This window comes from Nycticebus coucang, chromosome 9, assembly GCF_027406575.1.
Source record: "Nycticebus coucang isolate mNycCou1 chromosome 9, mNycCou1.pri, whole genome shotgun sequence".
Taxonomy (NCBI): Eukaryota; Metazoa; Chordata; class Mammalia; order Primates; family Lorisidae; genus Nycticebus; species Nycticebus coucang.
In genome coordinates, this window is record NC_069788.1 from 61644135 (window position 1) to 61657341 (window position 13207).

The 13207-nt window shown below is 38.8% G+C and overlaps 1 protein-coding gene across 6 annotated transcripts in view; it reads left to right on the top strand.

Annotated features, from left to right (window-relative positions):
• The window catches only part of KIF13A (kinesin family member 13A), a 234457-nt gene that overhangs the window by 129135 nt on the left and 92115 nt on the right, over positions 1–13207 (top strand). For all 6 annotated transcript variants that reach the window (XM_053603550.1, XM_053603551.1, XM_053603552.1 and 3 more), the window contains exons 5-7: positions 5272–5364; positions 6930–7110; positions 11768–11855. In XM_053603550.1, coding sequence (XP_053459525.1) covers positions 5272–5364; positions 6930–7110; positions 11768–11855 — 362 coding nt within the window. The remainder of the gene's footprint in view (positions 1–5271; positions 5365–6929; positions 7111–11767; positions 11856–13207) is intronic.

A 13207-nucleotide genomic window follows, 5' to 3' on the forward strand; every position in this document is an offset into this window, starting at 1 on the left:
GCCTGTGCCTCAAGAGGCTAAGGCTCCAGCCACATACACCTGAGCTGGCAGGTTCGAATCCAGCCCGGGCTGCCAAACAATGACAGCTGCAACCAAAAAATAGCCGGGCACTGTGGCAGGCGCCTGTAGTCCCAGCTACTTGGGAGGCTGAGGCAGGAGAATTGCTTGACACCAGGAGTTGGAGGTTTCTGTGAGCTGGGATGCCACAGCACGCTATCCAGGGCTACAGCTTGAGGCTCTGTCTCAAAAAAAAAAAAAGAGTGAAAGGGAAATGACAGACTGGGAAAAAAATATTTACAACATACATGGTAAACCAAAGCTTAATATCCTTAATATATAGTGAGCAATCTAAAATTAGTAAGAAAAAAACCAATAGCTGAGCCAGCTGATTTAGAAAATAAGCATGTGACTTAAACAGGCAATTTACTAAAGAATTAATACCAATGGGCAGTAAAAGAAATGAAAAGTATCTAAACAGGAGGCTTTTTTTTTCCCTATCCACTTAGTTAAGACTAAGAAGAATTATCACAGGATGTGTTGTTGAACTTGTTGGGACTCAGTGCATTGCTAACTGACTTAGCAATTTGATTTTTTTGGAGTTTTGCCTAGTAAAGCCAGTAGGAAAGTGCACAGAGATAAACATGTAAGGATAAATATTGCAAAAAAATTAGAGAAAAGAATCTAAATGTCCACAGTAGGGAGCTGATTGCATCAGTTATGCGTACAATGGAAAGCTGAGCACCTGTTCAGAATGCTCACACTTGTGTATAATTTGTAGTGATGGAAAAATGTTCATTATTTCTTGTCTTAAAAGAGAATGAATTTCCTTTGAGACATGAAGCCACAGTGGTAAAATGTATTCCATTCTCTCCAGAATGCAGTTTTGCTTAGATTTGTAAAAATACATGGAAAAAAGAAAAACATATTTTCAGAAACACAGTGTAATAGTTTTTTATTTTTTATATTCATTTCTTAGATTATTTTTCTTTCCCAGTTATGAAGAAAACTTTATCAAATATGGTAAATTTGAATTATATTCTATCTGCCAAGCCTAACTGTAACTAGAACGTCACTGTTTTCTAAAATCCTATGTGCTTACTTAGCAGAAATCAGAGAGATTACCTTTATTTTTTGGTCACATATAATTTGTTACAATGCCCAGGAGGTTACTGTGAGTATCTGTAAAAGTGTGATCTGTAATTTTTATCAGAATTGTCCAGTTAGTACATACATACTATTCATACCCGGGTGGCTTATTTAATAAAGGGCTACTGTAGTCCCTAGGGATTCATTAGAATTTCAAACACAGTCATATTTTGACCAAAGTGTAAACTAATACAATTAAGCATTTCTTTTTAAGTTGAATAAGCTTTATCATTACTAATGAAGAAAGGAACCCTCAATTAAAAATATGTTAGTCTGAGAGCAGTGAAGTCAACACAGGAATAATTCAGTAAATAGGAATGCCTGCTGTGTGCCAGATACTCTGCTAAGATGCAGCTACCTGAGGGCAGCGACTGTGGCTCAAAGGAGTAGGGCTCCGGCCCCATATGCCAGAGGTGGCGGTTCAAGCCGAGCCCCGGCCAGAAACTGCAAAAAAAAAAAAAAAAAAAAATGATGCAGCTACCTGTCTTTCCAAGGTGCTTACAATCCAGCGGTAGAGGAAAATGTGAAAAAGTTCTGGCAGTCTGTAAAAGATACCGTGGAGGTGAGAGGTAGGAGCTGCTGATTCCCAGTGTCGTGCAGCAGGAGTTACTCATGAGGGATGGACATCAGCCTTAAGAGTTAGGGGTCAGCACAGGCAAACCTGGGTCCTGCCTCTCACGAGTGATGAGATCTTGGGCAAATGACTTAATCTTTATGAGACCTAGTTACTTTATTGATCATAATTTATATCTACCCTTCTTGGGTATTGTGAGGATTGAATGATACATAAAATATGTAAAGTGCATTGCCAATAGGACAGTTCATAAAAATTAATTTTCCGCCTTCTCCTTAGTATTTGCAGTATTTGGACATATGCTAACCTGAAGTTTACTCATATTTTTATATGCTAGGGAGTTCTCTGATTACTTGATTCATTTTTCATACAATTTTATGTGTATCCTGGTATACTTTCTTTCCCCCTTGTAAACCTATTTCATGTAGCTCCATAGCATTATTATTGTTTTATCCAAAGAATAACTGTTAGCTTAAAAGACCATGCCTACCAAGGAACAAGACACGTTGTAATTTGCTCTTCAAAGACATTGAGAAAGGAATAATTTCGGCCTACTCAGCATTAGGGGCAGAAAACAGAAGAATTACATTTCAATACCTGATATAGGAATAGGTATAAACTCTTTTTTTTTTTTTTTTTTTTTTTTTTGAGACAGAGTCTCACTCAGTCACCCAGGGGTTGAGTGCCATGATGTTCTAGCTCCTCAAACTCTTTAGACTCAAGTGATTGTCTTACCTCAGCCTCCCTAATATCTGGGATTATAGGCTCCTGCCACAACGCCCCACTATTTTATTTTTTAGAGGTGGGGGTCTCACTCTTGGTCAGGGTGGTTTCAAACTCCTGGGCTCAAGCAATCCACCCACCTCAGCCTCCCAGAGGGTTAGGATTACAGGCGTGAGCTACTGTGCCCAGCTAAATACTTGATTGGTTAATGACTTCAGGCTCTACTAGGACTCTGCAATTGAGTCCTTTCATCAATTCAAGTTGTTGCTTTTTTTCAAGTTACTAAATATGAATTGGAATCTTGAATTATGGTCAGGATGTTTGACCCAACTAACTCTTAAAGTCTCTCATCCCTACCCTCATCCCACCCCCTGCCTGGGGGCTGGATATCCAGTGTGGAAAGTCAAACAAGATTGTTCCATTCTACTGCTTCTGCCAAGAAAGTTTTGCTTTTAGAATGCCTTCAGATGGCACTTGGGTACGTGTGAGGACCACAGGCAATTCTAACAAGCCTGAGCACAGGCTACATTTAATTTCAGGGAATTTTTGTGGAATAAGGGAAGGCCCTTTGAGAGAATGTATGAGAAAATACTGATGTGTATGAAAGATCACATGCTAGGGCAGTCAGGTAATTTCTTAGTAAGCATAAGACTGTCCTACTTGACTGTAACATAAAAGCAATTTTTAAAGTGTGTGTGTAGTAGATAAATAATTTTGACAATACCCTATTCTTTTCAGAGTGTGTGTGTGCGCACAAACACATAGGCATCCCTTTAGGTGGTTTTCACAACAAACCTGTGGGTTTGGAAAAGGATCTTATGGTTACACCCGGTAAAGAATCCACACATTCCTCCAACATATGTTTAGTATCACTAGGTACCAGGCCCTCTGTGCTGGATGGTAGAAGTTAGCAATAAAGGAATAAAGTTATATAAATACAGTATATTTTTTCTAATCCATTTTTATATTTTAGCATCCATAGATCAATTGATCTTTCTGTCACACACACACAATTTGACATAAGTTTTAACATTATACTATGTGCAGTTCTAAAAATGGCTTTTTTTTTAACTCAACCATGTTTTTTAATTTTAATGTCTTTTAACACATAGGTGTTTTATTTTTATTTTGGTTGTATCAAATGTTGTATTCTATCATATAAAAATAGTCACATTTTACTTATCCATTCTCATCCTAATGGGCATTCAATTCGATACCATTTTATGGTTTTATAAATAGCACTGTCATGAACATCCCTGGACAAGGCCCTTTGTAGGATTGTGTCTCTAAAGTGGATGCCTCACAGTGGGTTGGAGAGTATGGGCATATTCCTTTTTTTTTTGAGACAGAGTCTCACTACGTCGCCCTCCAGCAGAGTGCCGTGGTGTCACAGCTCACAGCAACCTCCAGCTCTTGGGCTTAAGCAATTCCCTTGCCTCAGCCTCCCAAGTAGCTGGGACTACAAGTGCCCGCCACAACGCCCAGCTGTTTTTTGGTTGCAGTTGTCATCGTTGTTTGGCAGGCGCAGGCTGGGTTCGAACCCACCAGCTCCGGTGTATGTGGCCAGCGCCCTAGCTGCTGAGCTACAGGTGCTGAGCTACAAATTCCCTTTTATAGATGCCATCAAGTTTTCTATCATACTGGCTCTATTCATTTATTCTCCTACCTGCAGCTTGTAAAAATACCTTTTTGTCAATCCAACAAGATTTTATATTGTCTAAATTTTATTTTTTGCCAGCCTAGTTGTTGAAAATATTGTCCCTTATTTTGTGTTGACACACTTTTGAGTCCCAGTCCGCAATCGTGATGTATGATGGTATAACAAGGGACTTCTAAAATCAGACCCAATGTGGCATAACAGAAAAACATAAAGGACAAAGGTTACATTATATTACATTACCTTCAAATATGAAAAGGAAACACCAGGTTAAACTGAATCATCATTTCAACAAACATTTATTAAGCATTTTGTACGTAAAGTGCTAGGATTACAAAAATAAACAGATTATAGCCTCTGATATCAGGAGGCTCTCACTGAAGTAGAGGAAATGGGTACTTAAGCCATTAGTTTTTGCAGATACTGTAATAGTGAATGTTCTAAGAACTGTAGAGCATAAAAGAAAGAGAAAATCATTTTAATTCTCTTAATGATGAGGAATAATTGTTAGAAAGTCACCAATTTCAAAGGGCAATAAATGCTTTTAAGTGCTGAAAAAGATTGTCACAGCCTGACTTAGCATAGTTGAGTACCTGACAGAATGCTGGCAAGAGCTACAACGTGATGCAGAGATTCATGAGGGGACTTGTCCCGAAGGCAGTGTGGAAATGCAGGTGAGGCTGCCTGCAAATCTACAAACAGCAGCTGAAGCCCATCACTCTTTGGCACATGGCAGTCTAAAGTACCATGCTTGGGGCTGTGGGGAGTACCAAGGTGTGTAGTCCTTGCTCATTGGAAGTTCCAAATCCAGATGGGGAGATAAGACACTTCGTGTTTAATGACATTTTAGATGGTAAGTCATGAGAAGAAACCTAACCAAATTTGACTGATGTTTCCATATGGCCCACTGAAAAGGGAAAGGAAACTTTAATGCCTAAAGAAATGTCTTAGAATAATTTACCCAGGCACTGAGTATCTAAACTGCAATTTAGAAATGTAAATGAAATTGCATATATTGAGCTTTTTATACATAGCTTTGTTTATAGTGGACAATTAGTACACTTTTAGCATTATTTTGGCTTGGGATAATGTTACTAGTACAAATATATCAAGAAAAAGTATTCCTGTTTTTTAGTTTTTAATTTGTGGGGGTTTTTTTTCCCCGCCTTAGGTCAAGAAGTGGTTTTCAAGTGCCTTGGGGAAGGAATTCTTGAAAAAGCCTTTCAGGGGTATAATGCTTGTATTTTTGCATATGGACAAACAGGTAAGAAGTTGATTTTATTTATAGTCAATGATATTAAATATACATTCTGCATTCTTCTCCCCCACCTTTGGGGCCACAGTAGTTTTCTTTTTGTTGTTTTTGTTTTGTTTTGTTTTGCTTTTTTGAGACAGAGTCTTACTCTGTTGCCTAGGCTAGAGTGCCACTGGTGTCAGCCTAGCTTATAGCAACCTCAAACTCCTGTGTTCAAGTGATCCTCCTGCCTCAGCCTCCCTAGTAGCTGGGACTATAGGCACCTGCCACAACACCTGGCTAATTTTTTTCTATTTTTATTTTTATTTATTCATTTATTTATTTATTTATTTATAGAGACAGAGTTTTACTTTGTCACCCTGGGTAGAGCGCTGTGGCATCACAGCTCACAACAACTTCTAGCTCTTGGGCTTAGGCGATTTGCCTGACTCAGCCTCCCCAGTAGCTGGGACTATAGGCGCCCGCCATAATACCCGGCTATTTTTTTTGCTCAGTTTGGCTGGGGCCCGGTTCAAACCCACCACCGTTGGGTATATGGGGCCGGCACCCTACTCACTGAGCCACAGGTGCCGTACAAATATATCAAGATAAAGTATTCCTATTTTTTAGTTTTTAATTTGTTTTTTCTATTTTTAGTAGAGATGGCATCTGGTTCTTGCTCAGGCTGTTCTCAAACTCCTAAGCTTAAGGGATCCTCCAGCCTCGGCCTCCCAGAGTGTTAGGATTATAGGCATGAGCCACCATACCCTGCCAAAATATGCATTTCTTAAAACTTAAAAAGAGAAAATCTTTGAGAAGCAACAGAAAAATGCTTCTGACATTTCTGTGTGAATTAGATGATCAAAAGAAAACCCTCTTTTTGAAGGTGCAAGAGTTTTGGTAATTGAGTAATTTCAGTATAAATAAGCAAAGCTAGTTTAAAACTATTAACTGTTATGTTTCTATGTAAATGTTTTAACCTGTCTTTGAACTGGAATACTCTCAGCTATCAAATGCTAAAAACTATAGAAAAGCACTTAGTATCATCCTATACTGAGGCTTTTTATCAGAATACAAAGTGATAATAGATTATTAAATCTAGGCTTCTGAAGTAGTTGGTTGAAATAAGCAAAACAAAAACATTTTAGTGGCTTAGCTGTTAACACTCTGAACCACTGTTTTTTCAACTGTAAGATAGAAATAAATAAATCATAAAAGTGCTGTCTAATACCACACCACAGCAGAACTAGGAGACTCAGATGAGAGAATAGGTTTAATATATACAGCAGTAAGATAATGTTACTCAATAATGTATGGTTGGGATTTTACTCTGCATACTTTTAGAGATTATGTATTTTTCATGGTTGCATTCATACACATTCATCTGTAAATGAGTTGCTGCTCCGCCCATGCAGTGAGAGTCACCCTGGAGGCCTTGAGTGTCATGGAAAGCACAGTAGTTTTGGTGTCCCAGGCTGCCTCTGAGGGCTGAGTTTGAGGCCACATTTCCCACACTTTTGCTATGTGGCCTTGGCTGATATCTATATTTTGCTTCCCCTTCTATTATTTTCCTCTTTTTGCTTGCTTTTCTCCAGGTTCAGGAAAATCCTTCTCCATGATGGGCCATGCTGAGCAGCTGGGCCTTATTCCAAGGCTCTGCTGTGCTTTATTTAAAAGGATCTCTTTGGAGCAAAATGAATCACAGACCTTTAAAGTCGAAGTGTCCTATATGGAAATTTATAATGAGAAAGTTCGAGATCTTTTAGACCCCAAAGGGTAAGTTAGTGACTGAAATGAAGCTTGTAAATAATAAGGGTAATAATTTTAAATGATCCTAAACTTGACATTTTAAGTGAATGTATGTATTTGATCTGTTGGTCATTAGTCTGGTTTGAGTTCATTGACTAAGCAAGCATCAGTTCTCTAAGCCTATCAGTATATACACCCAGCATATGTACACTTTATCCTACGTTCATGTATAAAGTGTCTTATGTGTACCCTTTGAAAAGATGTTTTTACCATTGGTATTATTTTTTGCCATCCTGAACTATTCATAAAAATTAAGTCATGAATAACACAATGGTTCTTCCATTTATATTGAGAAGCAGCACCTCTTTGTTGAAGGTAAACTGGTTAAGGGATTGAAGCAAGTCATCCTAGGCAAGTAGTTGCATTGCCTGGTTGGGTACTGGAGTCTAGTGGAGAACTTTCTAAGGATCCACTACAGTGACTATTGAAAGCCCAGCCACAGAGACTGATTCAGTAGACTCAAGGTGAAACCCAGGCAACTGTTTTTTTTTACACCATGGAATACTATTCAGTCATTAAAAAAATGGAGACTTTACATCCTTTGTATTAACCTGGATGGAAGTGGAACACATTATTCTTAGCAAAGCATCACAAGAATGGTGAAGCATGAATCCTATGTACTCAATTTTGATATGAGGACAATTAATGACAATTAAGGATGCAGTGGGGTGGGGGAAGTGGAGAGTAGAGAGAGAAAGGAAGGAGGGGTGGGGAAAGGAAGAGCAGAGGGAGGGAAAGTGGGGGGGCCTTGGTGTGTGCCACACCTTTTGGGGGCAAGATATGATTGCAAGAGGGACTTTGCCTAACAAATGCAATCAGTGTAACCTGGTTTCTTGTATCCTCAATTAATCCCCAACAATAAAAAAAATAATAATAATAAAATAAAATAAACTAGGTAATAGGGCGGCGAGTAGGGTGCCGGCCCCATATACTGAGGGTGGCAATTTCAAACCCGGCCCTGGCCAAACTGCAACAACAACAACAAAAACAAAAAATAGCCAGGTGTTGTGGTGGGCACCTGTGGTCCCAGCTACTTGGGAGGCTGAGGCAAGAGAATCACCTAAGCCCAAGAGCTGGAGGTTGTGGTGAGCTGTGATGCCATGGCACTCTACCAAGAGCGACATAGTGAGACTCTGTCTCAAAAAAAAAAAAACTAGATAATAAGGACTAGATGAGTTTGATTCGTAGCATAAGTAGGGCCATTTTTCTTTCAGTTAAAAAAATTCTGTGCCAATTTAAAAATAATTATATTTATAGAAAATTAGAAAATAGGTAAGTGTAAAAAGAAATAAAAATGAGCTATAATCTCACTATTTAAAAGTTACCTTTGTTAAAAATTTGGTGCATTTTGATTCTGTTTCAGATCTATATGCATGTGTGCATTTTGAGGTATTCCTCTAAAAATATAATTCACCATCTTGAATTTTTCATGTAATATAATAAATGGTTTCTCTTGTCATTAAAAATTATTTTAAAATTCTTTTAGCAGGCTCAATGCCAGTTGCTCAGTGGTTAGGGAGCCAGCCACATATACCAGGGCTGGTGGGTTCGAACCTGGCCAAGGCCTGCTAAACAACAGGCCTACTAAACAACAGTGACAACTGTAACATAGCCGGGTATTGTGGCAGACACCTCTAGTCCCAGCTACTTGGGAGACTGAGGCAAGAGAACCACTTAAGCCCAAGAGTTTGAGGTTGCTGTGAGCTGTGACGCTATGGCACTCTACCCAGAGCAACATAGTGAGACTCTGTCTCAAAAAAAAAAAAAAATTCTTTTAGCAGCTATGTAATATGCAATAGTCCATAGATCTTAGATGAAATCATCAAAACTGTGGGTGGCAAAGAAGTAGCCCAGTCATAGAAATGTTTATATTTACTTTAAGAAGCTAGTAACTATTTAATGCATAGAGAAGAACGTTTATAACACCTGTAAAGGATAAAGAATAATGAAATCGACAAGTGCCTACTAACCACTTGGCTTAGTAAATGGGACATGACCAGTATTTTTGAAGCCCCTTCAAAATGAAGGGATATGTTCCTTTTGTATCCCATTCCATTCGCTACCCTTCCCAAGGTAACTGCTCCTGTGAATTCTGTGTTTATCATTCTCTTCCTCCTCCGTGGCACTTATACATAATTTTGCACAATTTTTAACTTTGTGCGTCATTATAATACATGTGTTCTTTGGTGATTTGCTTTCTCCCTTCCCCAGTGATTTATTTATTCTTATTTCTGAAGTACTAAGGCATTGGTTTTTACTGCTATTTGGCATCCATTGTATGATTATACCAAGGTTACTATGCAAGTTTTAAGACAGACTGTGTAATAGTTCAGTATTTCACTTCTGAGGAGCATAGTCGATAGCATCCTTTCTCATTTACCTGTGCAAGTTTCGATTTGCTCAGCTTATCAGTGCTGTTGGGAGGGCTGCATTTGTTTCTGTCCTTGCAAATTTTATGTTTCCTGATTTTTGTGTATCTCAAAACTTATATAATGACCCATGTATCATATTTTACTCCTTTCCTTGTTATTGGTGTAGTTTCTGCTTTTTATCATTACCATACAACTCTGAAAATTTTTACACAGGTCTCCCAGCACATAGGTGCAGGAAGGGGAATACATCAAGGAATGGAATTGCGAGTCACACAATAATAAATCTCCAACTTTATTAAATATGAGTGCAAACTATTTTCCAAAGTGATTGTACCAGTTTGCATTCTCAGCAGCAGTATACAGGAATTCCAGATGTCAAGCACCATCATAAGTACTTGGTATTATGCTAGATTTACTTCTTGCTTCTGAATAGCATTACAGAACCTCTGGTTGTGCAAACAGAGCGAGCTGAAGGCTGGATCATGCGCATAAACATAGCTCTCTTGAGGGTGTGCACTGTAGCTTGCCCCTGTTTAAAGTACTACAGAATTGCTCATTGACGCATTGAATTCTTCATGCTTAAAGTTAGAAAAACCTACTTTGAAGGGGTCTTGTGACATTAAAAGGGAAAACTGCTTGGGGAACAAAGCTATGACATCGGGAAGCACTCGGTGATTCTTAGTTTGTTTTCTTCCACACTGGAGTAATGCCAACCATTGGCTCTTAATTCAAAAAGTAAGTATACAATATGGTCAGAATTTATACAGCCTTGCTTTTTGTCTCAACTGTTGGCTGATAAGCTCTTCAAATAGGTTCCAAACCAGGTTTCTCATTTAAAAATTCAAAAGAGGTAGCCGGGCATTGTGGCTGGCGCCTGTAGTCCCAGCTACTCGGGAGGCTGAGGCAAGAGAATCACGTAAGCCCAAGAGCTGGAGGTTGCTGTGAGCTGTGTGACGCCACGGCACTCTACTGAGGGCAGTAAAGTGAGACTCTGTCTCTACAAAAAAAAAAAAATTCAAAAGAGGGCCTGATAGTGGCTCATGCCTACAATCCTAGCATCTTGGGAGGCCAAGGTGGGAGGATCACTTGAGCTCAGGCATACGAGGTCAGCCTGAGCAAGAGCAAGACCCCATCTCTGAGAGGGGGTGTCTACTGAAAACAGAAAAATTAGCCTGGTGTGATGGCAGGCACCTGTAGTCCCAACTACTGGGAAGGCTAAGGCAAAAGCATGGCTTGAACCCAGGAGTTTGAGGTTGCTGTGAGCTGAGCTGATGCCATGGCACTGTAGCCCAAGTGACAGAGTGAGACTGACTAAATAGATAGGTAAGTAGATAAATAAAAATTCAAAAGAGTCTTAAAATCTTCACCAGCAGAGGCAGTGCTAAATATAGAATAAATATTACCCACCATACAATAATCTTACTTTCTGAATAATGTTGTCATCATAAAAGCAGCAAAAATCAATGCAACTTGAAGGAGTAAATTAAAGTTAAAAGCATTTTAATATTCTTCACTATTATTTCAAAAAGTTTAAGACATTGTTTGCTGAGATGTGCTTATGAAATAACCTTAAGGATAAATATGATCTTGCATATTCTTTGCTTCACTTTTTCCTTTTCCCCTTTTCTTTTTTTTTTATTTTTATTTTTATTTTTTTATTAAACCATAGCTGTGTACATTAGTATGATCATGGGGCACCATACACTTGGTTCATATATCGTTTGACACATTTTCATCACATTAGTTAACATAGCTTTTGTAGCATTTTCTTAGTTATTTTGCTAAGACCTTTACATTCCACATTTACTAGGATTCACATATACCCTTGTAAGATGCACCGCAGGTGTAATCCCATTAATCCCCCTTCTTCCGCCTCCCTCTCCCCTCCCTCCCCTCCCTTTCCCCTTTCTCCCTATTCTTAGGTTATCTTTTCCCCTTTTCATGTGAAACAAGTTCATCTATTCTAACAAATTAGCCTAATATAGTTCTATGTTCCATTTAGCTTGGGACTAGAAATAGGATTTTTAAAATAGCAGGTTTCTTTAAATAGATATAAGAGTATAAAAGACATTCCTCATGTGGAATGCTGTTTTGCTAATCCAAATAAAGTAACCTTTAGAATTTTTTTTTTTTTTTTGGTCATTTAAAAAAATTCTTTTGATATTACAATCTTAGTTACTAAGTACCTAAAAAGAAAGAAAAGCTTTCAAGTTTGGTCTGCTTCATTCATTCCTTTTTCCTCTCTTCCATAGGAGCAGACAGTCTCTTAAAGTTCGAGAGCATAAAGTTTTGGGACCATATGTAGATGGTTTATCTCAATTAGCTGTCACTAGTTTTGAGGTAAGTTTTTTAAATTGTTAAAAAAAAAATGGCTATAAATCAAAATGTATAAGTGATGTTCAATACATTTTTAGGTGGATGCCTTACAGCATACTGATACCATTCTTGTCCACGGAATCCCAGTAGCAGGACACTCCACACAGAGATAGGGCTTCTACTTATGCTGGTTTGTTGTGAAGGTTTTGTGTGTGGTTGAAAGTCCTAATGTATTGAGGCTGCTGCATATTTTCACTGATACCACTCTGTTGAAACTGTTCTCCCTAAGGTTGTCAGTGATGTCCTTTTAGAGTCTAGAAGTCTAGAGTCTAAGACAGATACCATAGTCTTAAACAGTCTTTGGTAGTTAATTCAACCCCTTTGTTTTGACAGGGTCTCCTGGTTTGGTTTCTGTTACCTTTCATTCTTCTGGCTCTTCTGGTTTTTGTTTTTGTTTTTGTTTTTTTAATCTCTCCCCTTTCTGTTGACTGGCCTATTTTCCTTTTCTTAACTCCTTGATTTAAAAGGACATAAAGCATTATGAAGGTCTAATTCTTTTCTTGCCTTTATTTCTGTAGTCATTACTTTGGAAATCTCATAACACAGCTACTGTCTTTGTTGCTGTAGAATGTGAACAATCCTAGCACTCTGGGAAACCAAGGTGGGTGGCATTGCTTGAGCTCACAAGTTCAAGACCAGCCTGAGCAACAGCAAGACCCTGTCTCTAAAAAACAGCCAGGTGTTGCAGCGGGCACCCATAGTCCCAGCTACTCTGGAGGCTGAGGCAAGAGAATAACTTGAGCTCAAGAGTTTGAGGTTGCTGAAAGCTATGACTCTGCAACACTCTACTAAGGACAACAAAGTAAGACTCTGTCTCCAAAAAAAAAAAAAGAGTATGAATGAATGAATAAACAAAAGAATCTGGCTTGGCACCTGTGGCTCAAGTGGCTAAGGTGCAAGCCATATACACCAGAGCTGCTAGGTTCGAATCCAGCCCGGGCCGCCAAACAATGACGGTTGCAACCAAAAAATAGCGGGGCATTGTGTCAGGTGCCTGTAGTCCCAGCTACTTGGGAGGCTGAGGCAAGAGAATCGCTTAAGCCCAGAAGTTGGAGGTTGCTGTAAGCTGTGATGCTAGAGCACTCAACCCAGGGGGATAACCTGAGGTGCTGTCTCAAAAAAAAAAAAAAAAAATCCCCTGTACTCTCTGTTGCTATATGTGGAATGTGGCTGGCCATCATCACCTCAGTCTTAGTACACTAGAACTGATCTGTGAGGTCATTCTCTCCAAGTGTTTAAAGGAACATGTATAGAATATTAAATCAGAAATAGAGCAGAGTCATCCCTTAAAAACATTTAGATTCTGAAATGAATGT